Source organism: Alexandromys fortis, unplaced genomic scaffold (genome assembly GCF_014885135.2).
Source record: "Alexandromys fortis isolate MF-2015 unplaced genomic scaffold, M_Fortis_MF-2015_v1.1 scaffold_23, whole genome shotgun sequence".
Classification (NCBI taxonomy): domain Eukaryota; kingdom Metazoa; phylum Chordata; class Mammalia; order Rodentia; family Cricetidae; genus Alexandromys; species Alexandromys fortis.
In genome coordinates, this window is record NW_026067907.1 from 13,381,465 (window position 1) to 13,403,724 (window position 22,260).

The 22,260-nt window shown below is 46.9% G+C and overlaps 1 protein-coding gene across 1 annotated transcript in view; it reads right to left on the reverse strand.

Moving 5' to 3' along the window:
- Wdr27 (WD repeat domain 27) overlaps window positions 1-22,260 on the reverse strand; it is an 83,615-nt gene that overhangs the window by 56,860 nt on the left and 4,495 nt on the right. Inside the window, exons 2-14 of the mRNA XM_050135945.1 lie at window positions 20,225-20,406; window positions 18,382-18,506; window positions 16,394-16,507; window positions 14,294-14,345; window positions 12,761-12,831; window positions 11,933-12,053; window positions 10,842-10,959; window positions 7,692-7,795; window positions 6,710-6,777; window positions 6,339-6,460; window positions 5,847-5,929; window positions 3,760-3,838; window positions 2,114-2,191 (exon numbers count right to left, since the gene is read on the reverse strand). Of these exons, the coding sequence (XP_049991902.1) occupies window positions 2,114-2,191; window positions 3,760-3,838; window positions 5,847-5,929; window positions 6,339-6,460; window positions 6,710-6,777; window positions 7,692-7,795; window positions 10,842-10,959; window positions 11,933-12,053; window positions 12,761-12,831; window positions 14,294-14,345; window positions 16,394-16,507; window positions 18,382-18,506; window positions 20,225-20,406 (1,317 nt within the window). The remainder of the gene's footprint in view (window positions 1-2,113; window positions 2,192-3,759; window positions 3,839-5,846; window positions 5,930-6,338; window positions 6,461-6,709; window positions 6,778-7,691; window positions 7,796-10,841; window positions 10,960-11,932; window positions 12,054-12,760; window positions 12,832-14,293; window positions 14,346-16,393; window positions 16,508-18,381; window positions 18,507-20,224; window positions 20,407-22,260) is intronic.

Consider the following 22,260-nt stretch of genomic DNA (forward strand, 5'->3'; position numbering starts at 1 on the left):
ATCTTGATCCAGGCATCCTCTCCCTTCTAGGTTCTCACACTGTGAAGGGGACATGAGCTTGCCTGCCTACATGGTTATGACAGAATCAGTCACCTTGGAGGGGTCTGTCTGGTTGCCTGGATGCTATTCTGAAGGTCAGGCTATTGTTTATACATTCGTGTTGAGTAGGAGCTGGTGATGCCTCCAGGAAATGAGCATCGCTCTTCCTTCCCCACACCTGTCGGCATCTGGAGACTGCTTTCTGGGGAGATTCCATTCTTAAACCTCAGGGCCCTTCCAGAACCATGCCTGCTTGCTTCCTCTCCCCACAAGAGCCAAAACTGTATAAGAAGTGGCTTGCTCAGTGTATAAAACAGAGTCGTCAGAGAAAAAAACAGCCCAGTGGGTGAACAGGGCTCCGTATAGGAGAAAATGCCATGAGGAGCACGGGGTTCAGGTCACTCACGGGGCCCAGCATCACTGGGAACACCAAGTAAGTACTCTATGGGATCAGACACCTTATGCTATGGGTACATGGTCACCTACTGATGAGGAAGCTAGTAGAAATGGACAGGAAAGGTAAAAAAAGAAAAAATAATGTTTAAGAAAAATGCCAATAAGCACGGCTCAATTCCATCCAGAATATCAAACCCCTGAAGAAGTGCTCTGAACATAGACTCCCCAAAGGAATGCAATGACCAGTAAGTACATAGAGACTCAGTGTCCCGACGACAGGAAAATACAGCTTGAGGTGGTTTACAGTGTCACTACACCCAAGACTACCATCCAAGAAAACAAAAAGTAAATAACAAATGCTGGCCAGGATGTAAAGGCAGAGAAACCCTTGACCCACTGTTGAGGAGATGTGAATTACAACAGCTGCCACGGAACACACTAAGGGAGATGCCTCATAAAACTAAAATGAAAACTACCATATGATCCATCTTACTCCTGAGCACAGACTCAGAGGAAATAACATCACTACCAAGGAGGCTCCTTGCTTGTCTGTGTTCACTGAGGCTTAAGCTGAGGCTAAGTCTGTGTTCATGCAGCTAAGATACAGATCAACCTAGGTTGATCAATACAGGAATGAAAAGAAATGTGGTATATATCCACCATGAAAAAGTATTCAGACATGGGCTCAGCAGTTGACAACACACACATGCGGCCCCTCACATTGGCCTGTGACTTCAACGGCATGGGTGTGACGCCCTCTGCTGGCCTCTGTGGACACACACATGCATTCACAGACATATACACTAAAATTAAAATAAATCTTATAAAAGGAAATCCAGCCATTAAGAAATAACACTCTGCCATTTGTAGCAAACTGCATGGGAAGTGAAAGGTGTTGAGTAAGATACACCAAATGCAGAACCTCAAATATCATACGTTCTCGCTCATATTTTGAAGTTGACCTGGACATAGACTAGTGATGATTCTAGAGACCAGGAAAGTGATACAGTGAGGTCGGTCTCATCAAGGAACACTGTACATATGCATTAAAGCATCACGCTAAGCCCCGGTAATAGGTGCAACTGATCCAAGTCTATCACAAGCACTCCATGTTCTAGTAAGCATTTCTGTAAAAACACTCACTGTTCAAATGTAGGCGTGGGCTATCTGAAGATGAATCTTACATTAGGCAGTCCATGATCTCTTTTTCATCAACTATAGTATACGTTCATTATATGTCACACACAGTTCTGCCTGAAGCACGCCCAAGGCCCCAAACCCTCCTTGTGCATTCAGGTTGTGTTTACAGCACGTCCAGGTCAATGAACCAGCCATGAACACTGAGAAGCAACTTTGGCTCTGCAACCGCCCCTCTGTCACTACGGAGACCAAAAATGTGTCTCAGGCGTGGTCAGCCAACAGACACAATACTCTCCTACAACTGCATTTTAGCAAAAACTCACTATTTCAAAACTAGCAACATAATAAAAAGAGCAGAATACCCAAAGGTTTACTAAAATGAGACAACCATATTTTGTTTGAAGGATGCATGTCAGTGATGTATTTGTACTTGTTTTTATGCATATATGGTCATATTTCTGTTTAAAAATCAAGAGAGCACTTTAAGAGTGTGTCTAAGTTGTTCAGATTTATATAATGCACGCACTCAATTACATACCACTTGTGACTGTTCTTGCATTTGGAAGTTCTTTTGTTAATATGCTTGATGTTGGTCTTTGGGGAAAACATAGTCCCACTGGGAGGAAAACACATATACATATGCATATATCACTCTTAACAATTATTTACATTTATAAGGAAAAATTAAACATGTACAAACTTACATAATTTTTCTCAGCTGCCTTCTGTTCTTGAATCCAAGAGCAGTCACGCATCCTGACCCAGAGATGCCACAGTGCAGCACCTCCTCTTCAGGGACCCTATCTAATGCTTTCAGCTCAACGTTCCAGGGCAGCAACAGGACCACCACAGCCTCCCATATCACCCAGTGTGGATCCTCCGAACCCACATTTAAGCTCTCAGATTAAAATGCTGCTTTGTTCTTCCACTGTATGAATTTCCAATCCATCCATCTGCCAACATTCATTCAGGGGTATGTTCTCTGGATCATACTGTCATCTCTGAAGTTCATGCTCAAAACTACTTTTATTTAATCAAATTTTAAAACTTAACACACAAAAATCTCATATTGTTTTATGTTGGCTGCGGTCATAGCTATCTTGTAGCTTATGTGGCCAGTGGGCCACAGTTGGGACACACCTGTGACTAACTCACCCTTCTATCTATTCACCTTTCTCTCCATCTGTGATCTCTCCCTCCTTCTACCCATCTCTCTACCCATCCATCCCTCCTTTTATCTGCCTGCCATCTGTTTATCTGTGTCTTAATCAAGAGTTTAATGAGCCAGGCACTGCCCCAAGCACAGGTCTACAAAATAGACAGGTAGGGGGCTGGAGTGATGGCTCAGTGGTTAAGAGCACTGACTGCTCTTCCCGGGTTCAATTCCTAGCACCCACATGGCAGCTCACAACTGTCTGAAGATCCAGTTGCAAGGGATCTGACACTTCACACCCATGCACATAAAATAAAGTTAAATAAATTATTAAAAAAATAGACAGGTAAACAGCACCCACAGCTCTTGCCATTGGGGAAAGAAAAGGCACGGTAAGATACTGAGGGCTGAGGGGCGCTAGAGCTGCAGTTACACACAGGATGACTGAGGTCAGAGGCCTTGGAGAGGTCTGAGTGGGGTCTCAAGGCTGAGGTGAGTGGGTGGGCATGGATGAAGGTAAGAACACCACCAGGGAGATGACAGAGACCAAAACCCTGTCACGTGCTCTAAGTGCATGGAGTCCATGGGAGAGAGAGAGAGAGAGAGAGAGAGAGAGAGAGAGAGAGAGAGAGAGAGAGAGAGAGAGAGAGAGAGAGAGAGAGGGAGAAAAAATAAAAGAGAGAGAGAAGAGGCTACAAATTTCAGAGAGACTGGGCTCACAAAAAGTTGAAGATGTTTAGTCAGGTTATGATGAGGTCACGCACCACCTTTATCCACTTTCCACCCTCCAGCTTCCCACTCACTACAACCAACTTTATGGTCCGACAGCAGCACACGAAGCTGAGCCGAGACCAACAGCCAGTGGGCATTTAACAAGAGCTGGCTGCTCGGCTGCCACCCTTATGGTGACTGTGTACTCTGGGGTCTAGCTCACATTTTCCTCCTGCGCCCTGTCCACAGAACACCATCTCAGTGGTATTCTTGCAGTCAGTTCTGCCACTGACACAAGAGGCGTGATGGTTGGTACTTACTGCGGTGCCGATGTATAACCAGATGACCTGATTTTATTGTGGAAAACCAGGGGCCTGTCCTCTGTGACACTCCTCACAGCTATATGCCAGGATATAAAAGAAGCAGCAAACATTTAACATCGCAATTTCACTGCCCTAGAAAAAAAAGAACCTAGACTCCCCAAACCAGGAAGATTCTAACAAAATGACCTTCTGACCTAATGAAATGCAGGCTCCATACAGAAGCCAAAGAAAAAACAGCCAAAAATTCATCATGGAGACAAAGGGTGCAAGAAAGCAATGGAAAATATATTAAACCGTACCACGAGTGACACCGTGCACTTATTTTCTTTCTTGTTTCTATTTGCTTGCTTGCTTGTTTGCTTGCTTGCTTGCTTGCTTTTGAGATAGAAATTCTCTGTGTAACAGTCCTGGCTGTTTTGGAACTCACTTTATACACTAGGCTGGCCTTGAACTCACAAAGATTCAAATGCCTCTACTTCCCAAGTGCTGGAATTAAGGGCATATGCCACCATGCCCAGCCAACAGCATGTATTTCAAATGTGTTTGGACTACAGGCCAGTACAGGGTCCCTGCTCAAAGAACACACAGAAATGGACAACACACAGACTCAACCTGACAGGAATTCCACTGAGGGGACAACCAGGAAGAACCATGGTGAAAACAGGGACAGGCTGCCCGCCTTACAGATCAAATTCAAGGGTTTAATGACTTACTCCTCAGAATGGGGTGCATGCCCTAGCTGATAGGGGCCCTAGAAACACAAGGGATGTTAGTGACTCATCTAACCAGGTCTGGAGATCTGGAAGAGGCCAAGCCAGTAGCCTGGGGGTAAAAGGCAGGAAACATGTAGATGTGGCATCTATACAGAACGGATCTGACTGGAAGGGGCTTAATCCTCTTAACTACGTCAATCAGGAGACTTTAAGGGACTGTGAGTTTACACTGGAAAACGAAGGAAAACAGGGAGCATCAGTCAGCAATGATTCCTACAATACAGAAAACTGGGACACAATGAATTCTGCCTTCTAACATGAAAACTAATTTTAAACTATATTTTGAAAAAATCAACATGAGGACTAGTTGGCTACAGTTTACAACAAACCAATCAAAACCTATTTTTTAATAACCAATAAAATTGTATTTTGGCCTTGCTAATACAAGAACCCATTTCTAGTTGTGACAGGATGTGATTCTGGCAGATGTCTCAGAAACATAGACTGAAGTGTGCATGATATGCTAATACACTGTGCAACTACTCGGGGTCCAGCAGAGGCACCACTGCAAGTCTCCCAAGGAATCACATCACAATTGAGACAGGCCCTGGAGTTCCTATGAATTATGCCCAACTCAGGGGGGGAGGTGTGGAATCAAAGACAATGTACAGTAAATCTGAGAGACATAGAAGCCACACAGGATTTACTGTAAGCGGAGACCTTCATTCATGTTCTGGCCACCCAGACCTGAACAATCACACAGAAACTCTATTAATTACAACACTGCTTGGCTGATGGCTCAGGCATATCTCTAGCTAACTCTTACATCTTAAATTAACCCATTTCTATTCGTCTATGTATCACCATGAGGCTGTGGCCTACTGGTAAGATTTTATCATCTTTCTCCTTCAGCAGCTACATGGTGTCTCCTCGACTCTGCCCTCTCTCTCTCTCTCTCTCTCTCTCTCTTTCTCTCTCTCTCTCTCTCTCTCTCTCTCTCTCTCTCTCTCTCTCTCTCTCTCTGTCTCTCTCTCTCTCTCTGTGTGTCTGTTGTGATTTCCCACCTGGCTTTACTCTGCTCAGCCATTAGCCCAAACCGCTTTACTAATCAACAAACAAAAGCAGCACATATACAGAAGGACATCCCGTATCGATTTATCTTTTGGCAAATTCAAGTCCCAAAGTGATGCAGCAATGCTGACTGCACGGGAGATGGCTGCAACGCACGCGTGTTTCAGAGCTGCAGGGGAGATGGCTGCAACGCCCGTGTGTTTCAGAGCTGCAGGGGAGATGGCTGCAACACACACGTGTTTCAGAGCTGCAGGGGAGATGGCTGCCACGCACGCGTGTTTCAGAGCGTGCTGTACTAACCATGTCGTTTGCTATTGGCAGGCTTAGGAAGGCTTTCCTTAACAACTCCAAAATACAGTGGAGAGGTTGGTAGGACACAGGAGCTAAAATAAGAACAGTCACATGGTGAGAGCAGTAATATGACAGAACTGTTTCAATGCAACATACATTTTTAAGAACAATGTAAGATTATCTCATTCAAATGTAGACTTACAATATTTGGAAATTAAAACTATCAAGGTCCTTATCTTTATGAGAAAAATATTGATATGCTTTAATGAAAGTGCTATTTTATTATTTACATTCTACTTTGAAATAAACTAGCATTTTATGTTAAACTATGAAGCATTTAGGTTCGAGTAAAAAAAAAATCATGGCATAAAACATTTGTCCTTTCAGAGAGCATTAGTTTGCTGAGCGCCGCCAATGTTCCAGTATTTCTTCACATGAAAAAGATCTAAACTGCAGCCGGGCGGTGAGCAGCACGTAACTGCAGTCTGAGAAAGACTGTACCTTGGCAGCACGGAAAGCACTCTCCCGGCACCGGGGCTCCTCTGGGAGCTCAGCAGGGCAGCCAGGCTGACGTCCAGCACAGCGATCTTGTTTCCAAACATAGATGAAAGTACGCACAGTGCCTGTGGGACACTCAGAAAGTGAGCAGCACGGCTGGGCTGGGGGCCCGTGGGGCACCCCAACTCTCCAGTCGCAAACACAGCTTTCACAGTGCGATCTGCTTCCCATTTACAAACAGGAGATCCACGTGTAGTGAGTCATAATTTCACATATGAAACACCACCAAGACTGTTGTCACAATGAAGAGGTACATGTGTGCACAGAGAAGTGTGTCAGACAGAACCACCCCCTGCACAGGCCTCACCACTCACCTCGGGGCTCATGGTCTCACTCATCACTGCACAGGACCCAGCGACTTGGACACTCAGGCTCTGAAAGTCTTAATTTTCATCAAAACAAACATTTGAGAGGTGAATAAATGAAGGTAAATAGCTGGCTCATTTGTTCAGCCTAGCTACAACTACCACATAAGTGTTCATGTGCTGTAAGGTGTGTGCCTGGACAGAGGTTCACAGACGGGGATACAAGGTGGAAAGAGAGGGGCTCTTTTCCACATAGTCAGCTAGGAAGGAATCCAGACACAGGCCAGAGCACAAGCATGCAAGGGAGTAAGGCTTTGAATGCTGGCGCAGCCGAGAGGAATTACAAATGACAAATGACAGGGACACTGAACCTCTGGGACCAGAAGCAAAGACAGCCTAGGGGAAGGGGAATTTTGTGCTGAACATACATTTATCCAGCCAAGGTATAGAGAAGCAGGAGATTAGAGTACCTAACGAGAGTGGGGTGTTATGGAGAACAGACCTGTGGGAAAGGACCAAGCAGCAACCCTGCTCGCCACAAACAGCAGGCAAGCCCCAGAATCTAAAGAACAGACGCAAGAGAACTGAGGAACACAAGAGCCTGGGGCTTCTGGGCAGGAGGAAGTGTGGGTACACATGGGGAAGTCTTTATCCCAGGGCTAGAGAGGACAGCTCCTCCTGTAGGTTGTCTGGACCAACGCCAAGTGTTCAGAGTGAACTGCAGTATTGCCAGCAGTACTGACAGAAGAACACGGCGGGGAAAGAACCCGTAGGAGCCTGTGGTCCATGCCTGAGGCTCTGTCCTTCAGATTCTGCGGCATGGAGCTTAGTGACAGTCTGAGTAGGTGGCCACGTGTGGCCACTGATAAACTTATCCTCAAATTCAAATGCTCAGACTTTCTACCCTAAACTTGTACTTCCCATCAATCTTTTTTAAGAAAATGAAGTTATAAGAGACTAACATCAAAGATTACTGAGTTCAAGATCTCACCCTTGAAACGTAAAGCAGCTTCTAATTCAACGCTTGCCGGGTTAAATACGAATAAAGCTGTCGAGCTTCCAATCCACAGGCATTTGGTGCACTCAGAGGAAAAACTAATCTTAGAAAGAAACAAACAGTCTTCCTTCAGGTTAGTGCCACAGCATCCCCCGGCATTCCTGGTCCTCCATACGGTGAGGACGGACACACATCCAAGTGACTAACGCAAACGCTGTCTCCAGCTGGTCACACTCGGGAAAGGTGCTTAGTCTCAAAGCAGCCACCCCTGTCTATTGGACACAAGTATCCCCAAGAGTGAGAGCACGGCCATGGCTCAGTTCTGACAACTGTGGTTTATACCTTCTCCTGAGTTGTCAAGAGCAATCGGTGGCAAGGTTACCAAAAGCCTGCCGATGTGAGAATCTAGGCAAGTGCTCAGATCTGCGCTGCCAGTGGCCATGTCAGAGGAGCCACGGGCATCAATGGAGCTTACGGAACACAGCCCAGAGGATAACAAAGCTGCTCTGGGTCCACCTCGAAGGGGCAGAGCCTGGAAAGGTTGTGTCCAGAACGCCCTCTGCTTCTGCCGCGCTCCTCCTGCTTGCTGCTGCTGTGTTCCTGGTGTATTTGGCATGGTGTGATTGCTATGTGAAGGAATCCTACTGTATCTTGTGTAGTGTGATTGTTTCCTGGGAAAATCCCACTCCTCACTGCACAATTAACTTGAAAATCATAATGAAGATGATTTTTCTAAGAGCAATGATGATTAGTTAGACCTATGATTTAACTGGATTTTCTGAGTTAATCTAACAGATTCAGGTGGTTACGACAGTTGGTAAAGACAATTAGGGAAATGGCTTAGGTAATTCTGTAAATTGCTCCAATAAGAGATACAAAAAAACATAAAAATAGGCTAGAAGTTAGCTACCCTTTGTTGGAAGTGATATTTGCAGAAGATGGAAAATAAGAACAAGGAAGTTTCATGCATTTAATAGACCCATGAATTCTGCCTGTAGTAAAAACAGGGTGATAATCAAATAAATCAATTATGTCCCCACACTCAAGGAAAGGCCTGAGTTCCTAGATCATGTACCTTACAGAATTAATCACAGGCCCTGGTATGCACCTTGAAAAAACAAAGTTGTGAAAGGAAATTAAATGACTTATTGTGTGTAGAGAAAAATAGACAGTTAGTTGAGCACTCTAAAGTTTCTCTAGACTAGAACTAAGAAGAGGAATCTGCGACACTGAAACCGCAAACCGCTACCCACCAGAACAAAGGAACTGCTGACATGTACCTGGCCTGCTTAAAACTTTGTTAACCAATTATAAAAGAAGTACAGATTTGGGGTGAAGATGTTATAGTGGGAAAATTAAAACAAAGAAAAATGTTTAATTCCTTGTGGGCTTCTAAGAAAGACATGTAACTTGTGATCATAATATAATTTCTTCCTGTGTAAAGATTTTAATTTGTTTTTGGAAAATATATAACTTATGGTTGTGAGGTTATCTTTTCTTACATGAAAATTATTGTCTTAGGAGGTATAAAAGGGGTAGAAAAAGTAAGAGAGGTAGAAGAAAAATGTAGAAGCAAAATCAGGGAAGACATTAGGAAGAGAACTACAAGGAAGATGGAGAAGGACAACGTAGGGAAGATGGAGGAGAATGTAGGGAGGATGGAGGAGGAGAACATAGGGAAGATGGAGGAGGAGAATGTAGGGAGGATGGAGGAGGAGAATGTAGGGAGGATGGAGGAGAACGTAGGGAGGATGGAGGAGGAGAATGTAGGGAAGATGGAGGAGGAGAATGTAGGGAGGATGGAGGAGGAGAATGTAGGGAGGATGGAGGAGAATGTAGGGAGGATGGAGGAGGAGAATGTAGGGAGGATGGAGGAGGAGAATGTAGGGAGGATGGAGGAGGAGAATGTAGGGAAGATGGAGGAGGATAATGTAGGGAAGATGGAGGAGAACGTAGGGAGGAAGGAGGAGAACATAGGGAAGATGGAGGACGAGAACGTAGGGAAGAGAAAGGATGACGACAAGGAAGAAGAACAGAAAAGAAAAAGAGCAGAGTAGGAACAAGCAGGAGATAGAAAAATAAAATGAAGAACTAAGCTCTGGCCCTCAGAAAAGTCCCCTGTGTGTGTGCAGCTCCACTAACACCACACCTCTTCTCCAGACTCTCTCACCTGCTGCGTGTTGACCCTTCAGCAGCACAATGTCTCCAAGATGCTGCCAGTTCCGTTTGTGAAAATAAAGATAAGCTCAGAGAGGAGCTCTGGTCCACAGTGGCAGAGCTCATCAGAAAGCAAACATGCGTGTTTTTTATCAATCAGCCTCATTCAAGCTTGGTTTGCACTAACTGTCCCCTCCCATCTGCAGTGGCTGACCCTTCATTCTACCCCTCCCAACACTAGTCAGCTGGAGCCCTCTCACTAGAGCAGGCAGCAGGCACCCCCTCCTCAGACCCACAGAACACAATCCAGCACTTCCCACATCACCTGACAAATCAAGGTGGACAGGGTTCAGTAGTGTGGCCCTGGCTTTGCCTGCAGGAACTCTCAGTACTCTGTGGAAGGACACAAGTCCTGTGACTCAGGGCAGGACCCAGCCCTCCTCCAGCCTCTGTTTTGCCAGCATAGCATGGACTAGGAGGGAGTCCTCCATTCCCAGGGCCCAGGCAGTGAAATGAGCGCTCCTCGCTTGTAAACAATCCCTCCCATCTAGAGCTGAATTTGCAGATGCTAGAGCTGCTGAGCTTTCTCGGGGGAAGAGGCAGGCTCTTAGACAATGCTTCCTTGTGTTCCCAAGAATCCATAATATTCCTACCATGCTCAGAAATAACTGAGTCAAACTCACTTGGGATCAGTTTTAGAGTGGAACACCTGGGAGGACAGAGTGGGCGAAGACTGATGTGTCACACCCAAGAAAAAGTCCTGCTCCAGAGGCTCTATCTGCCTGCATCTGCTTAGAAAAGTTATCTCTCAAATAAAACCGGCAAAGTTTACTAAATCTCAGACAAAATATGTGATTTTTGGAACAATTACAATCAGTAACAATAAGAGACACAACACTTGTTTCCTTTAACCATTCACAAATCTGAACTTAGGCCCACTTAAGAAAGTTAGTGACCTACGGCTTTGGCCCCGTTAGTCATACGCACGCTCCATTCTGGGTGTCTGGCAGGCAGAGGTCACAGTGTGCCAGGCTCAGGACAGGGAATGTGGCTTCAGCTTCTTCCCTTTTATCCACCTCAGGTGTGGAGTGGTACCGACTGTCTTCTAGGGAACAGAGTTATTATTCATTACCTAACAACAAAGTTCTCAGCGGTCAGCTAATAGACCCTTCAGAAATGCATGTTACAGAATGAATCGTGGATCAAAAAGGCATTTAGACTTTGAGCACTAAGAAAAATAAAGCTAAAAATCTAAAGGGAACCCTTATTGATTCTATAAGGGGTGGGGAAGGAGACGGCCATTGCAGAGGTCAGGGCCACCATTCCTAAAATGGATCTGGGCTGCAGTAAAGAATGAGCAACTGCTTATAAAAAAAAAGTGACAAAAGTCATGGCTTGATATTTTAAGAGAAAGAGAGATATAGGACAATAATTCCTGGCCTAATTTAAAAAATCATTTAAAGCCATACACAAAATATAAACTAAGGGAGGAGTGACTATGTGTAGGAACAAATATATAGGGCAGGAGAGTGGCAAGGGAGCCAGTACACACACCATAACAGCTCTCAGCCTCCCTGAGAAAAGACGCCGTCACTCCCCAAGTCAGCGCCAGCCCCGTCAGGGACCTAGAGCAGCACGGGAGGCGTGGAGGAGACAGGTGTGGACAAGCTGGGGCAAGCTTGGACAGCAGAGCCGGGGAGGAGCGTAGGGGAGTGGGCAAGGATGCAGGTCAAGGCAGGGCCTGAGACCTGAAGGAGGACATGGGTCAGCATTTGAAATGGGAACGATGAAGCAGCAACCTGGGGACAAGGCACCAGTTTGCCCAGATGCACCATTCAGTTGCTGCAGGGCTGCCCTCTGGAGTCCCTGCTGTGATGACAACCAAGGGTTTGTGTTCTCCCGTTCTCTGAGTCCTTGGACTCCACACAGTGATCTGTGATGTAGCCTCCAGCCCAGGGCACAGAACCTATGGGGCTCAGTGGTGTCAGAAGTCAGGACTTCCCACCCTGTCCACGGAGATCCCAGTGATTCTAAATGCTGCCTCCATGCAGGAGGCCTGCAGGGCACAAGACGCACACCTGGAAGGCTGCCCTGCCTGGCCATCATTCTTCGAGTGGAGAAAGTCTCACTTTTCTTCCTCAGGTCCACATGTGCCACACAGCGATAGTGGTGACTCTCCAACAAACTAAATATCCACAGCTACAAAAACAAAATATGTAGACACAGATCTCTTTCAAGAATTGATATTTACTGTAAAATCCAAAGGAAAGTGGGGCAGAGCAGACAAGCCGCATCAGATATGCTCCTGGGTTCTCCTAGACACTTGGGCTGCCCTGAATATTGTTTTTAGCCCCTCTTTGAAAGTTGTACAGCTTCTAAGCAGGTGGTTACAGGGGGAAGTTTGTCCAGAACCTTAGGTCAGACATAGCTGTGATTCAGAGTCACCTATAGGGCCCCAAGATCACTAACACCTACACAGCACTTCTACCACGAGTACTTCTCTCTAGCCACGAGTACTTCTACCATCTTACTGGCCCTAGCACACACAATGATGACAGCTGAACTTATGAAGAAGAAAACAAACTAATAAACTATTTTACCTTTCGAATGTACGACTTCATCATATTTATATCGAGTGTCTTTATAAAATAAGCCTAAAGTGTTTACATTAAATTTTTTAAAATAAATATCTTCAGTTTCAAAGTCATCTGATGCTAATGGCTGAGCAAGTAATTCTAATGTTTGCTGCATTCAGGTACTGCATAGCATTGTTAAAACGTGCAGATCGAGGTCAGTGCTGCAGACCCACGGCCTCCCAACCCCACCCCAGTGCTGAGGTGCACAGGAGGACAAAGTCCTAACACTGCAGGAGACAACACAAAGCAGAGGCCTGGCACAAGTCTCACCTGGCCATCCGCACTGCCAGTGACCAGCTGTCTGTTTTCTTCACAGAGAAGCAAACTCAGGAGAGGGTAAGCTGAGGGGAACACAGGGCATTCAGTATGGACAGTGCATCTTCCAGCTGACTACTCTAAATCTTCATACCAGGAGGCAAAATTATAAATGAACAGAAATTTGGAAACATTCGTGAGCAAGAAAGAAGAAAGGAATGCTGTCCCAAATAAGAATGGTGGGGTATATGGCAGCCAGGATGTAAAATTAAAAAAACAAATAAATAGATTCACTTAAAAAAAAAAAAGCAGTGGGCATGAGCTCCAGCTGACTGCTGGTACATCCTGGTTACCCCTCCTCATCTGCCCACACTGAGCAGGTCTAGAGCAACTGTTGGTAGCCAGGAAGGAGGAAGTACAGCTCAGCCAGCATTTTAAACAGGGCAGAGCGGTTCCTGTAGGCTAAAAACAATGAAATCATAGACTTGGCAATAAAAACAGTTAAACAGATGCCATACAAAAACAAATAAGCAAAAGAACTCCCTGAGATTTAATTTTATTTAGAATGTAGTCTAAAGTATCAAGAATTTGGAACAACTAGATAAACAGAGGTTAGGAAACACTGTGTGTCCTAACTAAGCTATAAATGGCATTCATGGTGAGTCCATAACAGTCTGCAATTGTGTTCCTCAATCAACATGTTCTACAAGATTATGTTCAGGAAAACCCAACAAGCTTACAGAAAATGCACTTCATGCCCAAGCTTGGCGGAAAACTCCAGGCTGTCAGAACACAATATTCTTTATGTGGGTAATTGACCTAAAAATGCTCGATCTTGGAAAACTACAACAGTAGCTCCAGCAGGCCACCAAGCCATCTGTTTTCCGTAAGTGGCATTCTCATGAGCCATCTCAAAGGAAGGAATGGTCCCAACATCAGCCATCCTGCTCTCCCACAACACTGATGCATACATGGAGGGCCATGGGAAGAACCCCAGAATCAACCCATGAGACGCAGGGAGGAAACAGGGACCCGAGTGAAACATTCCCCTGGCTCACACACAACGCCTCAGGACCCCAGAGAGCCAGACCACAGAAACTGGTCACTCCTCTGTACAAGGTGTTAGTTCCATTGCCCACAAAAAAGACAATTTGATGAAAGAAACAATTATCCTAGAATTCACAGGATGGACAAAAGCATCCAAGCTAACCAATGACTTGCACGCTGCCCAGTCCTCTTGGTCACTGGTGAGAGAGGTCTCCCTCCAAACTCTGCCAGCTCTGGGCCTCTCCACAGGACAACAGGGACCCTATCTTAGGCACTTAATCTGAGAGCTAACCTACTCCACACATTTACCTGAGACAGAAGCCCAGACACAGTGGGTGTGTGCGTGTGTGTGTGTAACTGTGAACAGGAGTCAGAATTGATGGCTGCATACAGACGAGGCCGGTGATTCCAGCTGTCGCCCCCTACTCTGGGGTGACAGTCACACCAGGACAGTTTGTTCACACAGCCTGCTTGGCTAGAACTTAAGAGTCTTTGATTTACCTGTTAAAATGGATGAGTTGTATATCGAGGATCCCACACAATAGTCCCAGACCTTTAAATGAAAGACATTTCTTTAAGAGACATAAAACGGTGTTAATATTGCTAAACCATAGACTAACTTTTAAGCAATTAAAAATTAATCTGTACAAATAATAATTAAAGAATTAAAATTCACATAGTGGATGAATCACTGCACTATTAAAGCCCAAGACTTCAGAAAACACCCTAACTCCAAAGACGACTACCTGTGGATCTGGGAGGACTGAAGACACACCTAAGAGACAGCAAACATCACATGGGCTCACTCATAAGTGGCTTTTAGACATAAAGCAAAGAAAACCAGTCTACAATTCACAACTTCAGAGAACCTAGACAACAAAGAGGACCCTAAGGGAGACATACATGGATCTAATCTACATGGGGATTAGAAAAAGACAAGATCTCCTGAGTAAATTGGGAGCATGGGAATCTTGGGAGAGGGTAAAAGAGGAGGCAAGAGGAAGGGAGGGGACCAGAGAAAAATTTATAGCTCAATAAAATCAATTTTAATAAGAAGAAAAAAAAAGAGCAAGCCCTGGGTACATAATCAGTACTTCATTGGAAGCTCGGTGAAGAAGGGCCAGCATGTCCCTGGGTCTATGCCCCACATGTAGAGGGTGCTCAGCCACAGGACTACATTCTAACCATGACAGTCACACGTGTTTGTTATCCCTTCTATGGTGGCCACACCTCCGAGGACATTCCAAAATACCAACTCTCTTCATTCTCATGATCACCAGTGAAACAAGAGGTCCCACTGTATCTCTCTGAAATATAAAATTGAGTGCAACATAGTTTACCCAAGTATGGCTTTCTGCCCCAACTGTTGCTGACTCCCGGGGGAAGTCGGGACCCACTGGGTCTTATCAGATGGGTATTTTTAAATGACAATAGTATGAATTTCATAACTTCTGTGGTTTGATACACATGTGTGACTTTTAGCTTTTAGGACAGTGATAAATGTCCACCCTTTGACAGTAAAACCACAGTTACAATAGCTAACTTGGGGCTGCTCAGAAGTGAACCAGCATTTTGCTTTGTTTTTTTCTCAGTTTACTTCTTACTGAATCCTCACTGGGGACACTGGGTCCTCAGCTGCTGGTCATTTGGAAACACTGCCCCCTCTTTATTTAAATGTGAGAAAGTCCCCACAGTTGTCCAGTCTCTAATTGCTGGAGGTCTAGGAAGTGCATGAAGGGGTACCCAGCCCAACAAGAGCATCAAAACTGCGCTTTCGTGTGGGTGAGGAAACAGCCTCCTCAGGGATGCGCTTTAACTGCAGTCGTTTCTATTCTGTGAGTATGAGAGCTTGGCTTGCACACTAGTATGTGTACCACAGGTGTGCAGTGTACATGGAGGCCAGATAAAACATTGTTTCTCCCAGAATCAGAATCCCAGACTGTTGTGCACCACTGTGTGGGTGCTGAGAGCAGAGTCCTGAACAGTGGAGCCTTAAACCACTGGGTCATCTTGTCTTCAGCTCCGTCATGCTTGTGTTACAAGAAAAAAAAACTTGCACAGCAGTGGCAATCCAACATCAGTGTCATCAACAAAATCCCCATGTCCACAGCGACCCTATGTCCACAGCATCCCTATGTCCACAGAGTCCATATGTCCACAGCATCCCTATGTCCACAGAGACCATATGTCCACAGCATCCCTATGTCCAAAGAGACCATATGTCCACAGCATCCCTATGTCCACAGAGACCCTATGTCCACAGCATCCCTATGTCCACAGAGTCCTTATGTCCACAGCATCCCTATGTCCAAAGCGACCCTATGTCCACAGCATCCCTATGTCCACAGAGTCCATATGTCCACAGCATCCCTATGTCCACAGAGTCCTTATGTCCACAGAGTCCTTATGTCCACAGAGTCCCTATGTCCACAGCATCCCTATGTCCACAGGGTCCTTATGTCCACAGAGTCCTTATGTCCACAGAGTCCCTATGTCCACAGAGTCCCTATGTCCACAGCATCCCTATGTCCATAGCATCCCCGTGTCAACAGCATCCTATGTCCACAGCATCCCCATGTCCACAGTGTCCCTGCTGCCCACCTTAAAGGTTCTGTCTTCAGACACTGAGATGAGGATGTGTGCTTGCCAGGGACAGAACTCCACAGCTGTCACTGAGCCTTGATGTCCCTGCAGCTCCACCAGCACAGACTGCTTCTAGGAGGATTTGTCAAATGTTACTCAAGGAATTTCCTAGAATTATCAACATCAAGAAATCACAGTCCACCACAGAAAAGAGAGTTGCTAAAGTAAATTCTACAAGGCCAGACAAAGGGCTCAGCAGGTAAAGGCCCTTTCCCCCGAGTCCGAAGACTTAAGTTCTGTCCCTGTAACGCACATGGTAGAAGAAGAGAAACAATTCTATAGGTGTCTTCTGGCCTCTACTCACATGCTATGGCGTGCGTTCCTGCATGCACATGCATGCATGTGCACACACACATACACACACACACACTGGTTTTTTTTTAATTTAACGGATAAACTCCATTTTATATACCACTCCTTCCACATCTGGGCCTGTCCTACCCATATCACAGTTAAACCTGATACCCAAGATCTGAGGCAGGGGCATCATCAGAAAGGGAAAGGTGAGAACAGGCTGAATTTGACCTTGTAGGAAACAGGGAGCCAACGTCTCCTAGATTTCCTGTTCTCTGTGGCTCCTGTCAGCCTCTTCTCAATAGCCCATACGGTTCAGGGTGAAGGTAACACTTACTATCTACTGTTCCTTTATGCCTCTGTTTCTGTCATCTGTTTGTTCTATCACTGTCTGCCTACCCCCCACACACCTATATGAATGTGCCTGTCCTATCTTCCACCTCCCTGTGAAGCTGATCTCCAGTAGAAAGTAACTAAACTATAACAAGACACCGTGGTAACAGCTACTAGGGAGTGAGCTATCCCTTTCTTCAATTCTTAGCTTCACACAGCCCAGGCTTGGCCTAAAAGTAAAAGGATTGGCTCACATTCTAACAAGCCCTAAGCAATATGCTGTGAGAACAGGGCCTGAGAGTCACAGCTGCCTCTCAGCTCAGGTCCCAGTGGGCTCTCTGTCCAGTGGCAGGAAGATGTGTGAATGTTACGATGCTTTATGCAGACTGTCAGGACAGCTCAGACATACAAAGATATATAATGACAGATCATAGGTCTACAGATGATCTACAGACAGACAGATACAACCCCAATAAACGAGGTTTAGAGTTGCATGCTCCAGCGCCATGCATGCTGCCATGTTCCCTGCTGTGACGACAGTGGACTAAGCCTCTGAAACTTCTGAAACTGTAAGAGCAAGCTCCTGATCAAATGCCTTGGCCATGGTGTCTCTTCACAGCAGTAGAACAGTGACTAGGATATTTCGTATCCCCAAATGTCTCCCATATCCGAGGGCCGAGGATAAGCACCTCATGATTCTTGGCTGTCGTCTTCCCTTGCTGTAGCAGACAGAGCTCCTCCATAGCTGTGTTCCCAACAGTGGGTAAGACAGCCACTCCAGGCATTGGGCACTCTCCATGGACTCGGGGAGCAGAGGCTCCTTCCCTCTCTCCAGGGAGATCTTCTAACACCTGGCACTGCTTTCCCATGCTCAAGCCCAGTGCCTGACAAATGCTGGGCTAGAATCCCCAATCTAGGAGATATACACTTTTAGGTAAACTGTCTCAAGTAAGAAACAAGTGAGAAGTCTAAGCCACGGAGGGAAGTGGGTTTTGACAAGTACAAGCAGATTCTGGGGGACTCCTAAGGCAGGAGACTCATCAAGAAAGAACTGTTTTGGTAAATGTGCCAATGAAAAATATCCCTGACACAAATTCACATTAACATGATTCTAGTGTCTTATCAATTACAAGATTAAGATGGTTTTTTTGGATTACACACACACACACACACACACACACACACATCTTTACAAGAAAACATCAAACCAAACTGCCACTATAAAAAGGGAAGGAGGAGTGAAATACTCACCAACAGGAACCCAGCCTGGAAGGTGCCACCCAAGGTGTGCTTGGCACTTCCACGTGTGTCGTCCTTACCTCCACGTCTAGCACGGATATTTTGTTTCCAGCACACACGGCAACAGCTCGATCATCTGGACTAAATCTCAAACAGAGCACTGTTTGTAAAAGGGAGCCCAGGACAGTCCCTCGAGGAGTCACCCCTAGAGCAAATTCCAGATACGAGTGTCAGATCATCAGATGTCACAAGAATGGGTCCTGGACTGTTCTCTGCTCCGGGGATACAAGCAGAGGAACAACTGGCTGGGAGGTGATAGTGGGCACAGTCTTTGTTCTGAAGCAGCTCAGTGCAGGACCAAGGTGATGGCCACGGGCACACAGAAGAGCTGCACAGACCAACCCAGCACTTTTCCCTGTGTCCCTTGCCATTCAGGCTCTGGCAGTGACCAACTCTGACCAGTGCTGCAGACAGTGTGCTCTGAGAACTCTGACCCCTGAGGCTCTTACTACCAAGGCGACATCTCCACGGCAGCCTGCAGAGCCCTGGATAACAATGCAAAACGTGCAGAGAAGACTGAATGGAGCTAACCAGAAAAGACGGTGCTTGCCATCTGCCCTGAGCCTCAGAAACCACTGCTAATCACCACGGATGTGTCACCAGGCAAACAAAAGACCCTGTATGTGGTGGCTCAGCTTAGCTGTCAATCTGACTACATCTGAGATCAACTAAAACCCAAGCAGCGGGGAACATCTGTGAAGGACTTTCTTGGTTGGACCATCTGAGCAGGGAAGACTCACCCTAAATCTGATTGTTTGGTGTTAGAGGACTTACCCTAAGTCCAGAACACACCTTCAGTGACAGTCCACATTAAGAACATGAAAAGGGGAGCTTTCATTCTCTGTCTGTGTGCCCTCACTCCCGTGTGCAAATTCACCTACCTTGTTCCTGGGGCATTCCTTTGCTATCAGAGCCCACTGTGCGGGGATTCTATGATAGACGGAAGGCCAGCTGCTCTCCAGGAATTTCACCGGACTCCAGCACCAAACTGGAACTGGTGAGACATCCAGTTTCAGGGACTGAACTACCAGATTCCTGACCTTTTAGGAGACAATCATTATTGATCTACACAGCCTATAAGGTGCTCTGATACTCCCCTCCACACACGTGCACACACGTACACTCACACACACACTTTCACTGTACCAGCTCTGATCCTTCCGAGAACCCTGACTGAATGCTACAGAAAGGAATGCATGTGTGCCACAAACAAAACCACTCAGGATTTGCCTTCTTTCACAAGCACCAGGGCTACGCATGCCAGCCTGGGCTACACATGCCAGCCTGGGCTACGCATGCTATCCAGCATCTTTTCAACATCTGCAGGACCAGCTCCCAAGAGACAGCCTCTGCCTCTGTGGAAGGTTAACGTGCATGAGGAGAAGACACAGCAGTTAACCCCAGGAGGCGAAACAGATGACTGAGGTACATGGAGGACCAGTGGCGGCAGCCCACATAAACGCGTGCCACATTGGGGAGGGCGGAGACCCAGCAGCGGGAGGACAAGTGCAGCCACCACCTGTGTCCAGACCTAGGGACTCCGGGACACTAGCAGGGGCTGCAACAGGCTGAGGGTGGGGCCGCATGCATGGCTCTTTCTCTGCATGGGTGAGGAGTTGCTGGGCTTTGAGGGAACTCTGGACAGAAGCTGAGTGACTCTGAGAGTACCCTCAACACAGGCACAGAGAGATGGAGGCAAAAGAAGATGGTTAGAAGTAAATCAGAATTCGGAAGAAGGATTTGGCAGCTTGTGCCTTTAGCACCTATGGACGTGTGACAGGTGACCAAATGCAAGACAAGGTTTAAAGGTAAAACAGATGGAACTCAACAATGATTGGGTGCGGAGTGAGCTGAGGTCCTAACCCGAGCGACTGAAGGACGGAGCTCTGATGAATCCAGACAGAAAGATGGTGAGAGGAGGCTCTGTAGAGCAGGAGCAGCGGTTCCTGCCATCTAAAGTGCTCTTAGACAAGATGAGGAACTTCTGACAGGAAGTCTCTGGAGGCTGAATTAGGAGGAGCTCCAGATGGAAACAAGGGGTAAGCCTTCAGTACACGAATTGTTGGGTAAGCTCATCAAGGGAATTCTGATGGGAAAAAAGAGAAACCTGTATTTCAGTGAGGGGACACAAGTCAGAAAAGAGGAGCCAAACATCCAGCAGGGTCCCAGAGTAAGACTGACCACACTCACCACTGTAGAGGCAATAACCACCTCCTTCTCCAAACACAGCTACCTCCAGTGCGCCCAGGAGCCAAATACAATTAGGTGCCAACTCCTGTACAGACAGAGCCACGCGGAAAGCTTCCAGCTCCCAGGAGTTACTCTCCCCTCAAACCCGTAATGCAAGTTCATTCTCATCTCCAGGAGCTTCAGCATAGTAGATTAGACATGGAACGATCTGTATGTACAGCGGAAGACGCCAAGTGGGCACTGGTGCTGTGATCCAGAAAGAAGCTTCTACTCAGGAGAAACCATTCAGGCATCAACATCCATGTAGGAACCTAAAACACAGTAACCATGAACACGGGAAAACAAAAACCTCACAACACTGACAACACAGACAACTGTGGATCTACAGCCTCAGATGTGTAGCCGCTCCTAAAACAGAGGACGGTGTAGCCACGACATCAGGAGCACAGCTCCTCCAGCACACACAGCCTGGGCACAGCTCCTCCAGCACACACAGCCTGGGCAGAGCTCCTCCAGCACACACGGCCGTCTACACACAGCCTGGGCACAGCTCCTCCAACACACACGGCCGTCTACACACAGCCTGGGCACAGCTCCTCCAACACACACGGCCGTCTACACACAGCCTGGGCACAGCTCCTCCAACACACACGGCCGTCTACACACAGCCTGGGCACAGCTCCTCCAACACACACGGCCGTCTACACACAGCCTGGGCACAGCTCCTCCAACACACACGGCCGTCTGTCCACAGCCTGAGCACAGCTCCTCCAGCACACACGGCCATCTGTCCACAGCCTGGGCACAGCTCCTCCAGCACACACGGCCGTCTACACACAGCCTGGGCACAGCTCCTCCAGCACACACGGCCATCTGTCCACAGCCTGGGCACAGCTCCTCCAACACACACGGCCGTCTGTCCACAGCCTGGGCACAGCTCCTCCAGCACACACAGCCGTCTGTCCACGGCCTGAGTATAGCTTCTCTAACACACAGAACCGTCTCTCCACAGCCCCAGAGAAGCTAAGGAACAAGAAGGACCCTAAGAGGGACATGCATGGATCACCCTAGGAAGGGGAGATAAGATTTCCAGGGTAAATTGGCAGTGGGGGAGAAGGGATGGGATGGGAAATGGAAACATGAGGGAATGGGATGGTCAAGTTGAGGGAGGGACAGAGAGGGAGAGCAATGAAAGAGACATCTTGATAGAGGGAGCTGTTATGGGGTTAGGGGAAATATGGTGCTAGGGAAATTCCCAGGAATTCACAGGATGACCCAGGTAAGACCCCTAGCAGTAGTGGAGTGGGTGCCTGAACTAGCCTTCTCTAGTCAGATTGGTGACTACCCTAATTGTCATCATAGAACCTTCATCCAGTAACTGATGGAAGCGGATGCAGAGATCCATAGCCAAGCACTGGGCTAAGCTCCTGATCCAGTCAAAGAGAGGGAAGACAGGTTATATGAGCAAGGGGGATCAAGACCCTGATAGGGAAACCCACTGAAACAGTTGACCCGAGCTAGTGGGTGCTCAGGACTCTGGACTGACAGCTGTGGAGGCCCTCTGAATGTGGGCGACAGTTGTGTGGCTTGGTCTGTTTGTGGAATCCCTGGCAGTGGGACCAGAATCTAACCCTGGTGCATGAATTGGCTTTTTGGAGCCCATTCCCTATGGTGGGATACCTTGCTCAGCCTTGATGCGGGGGGGGGGG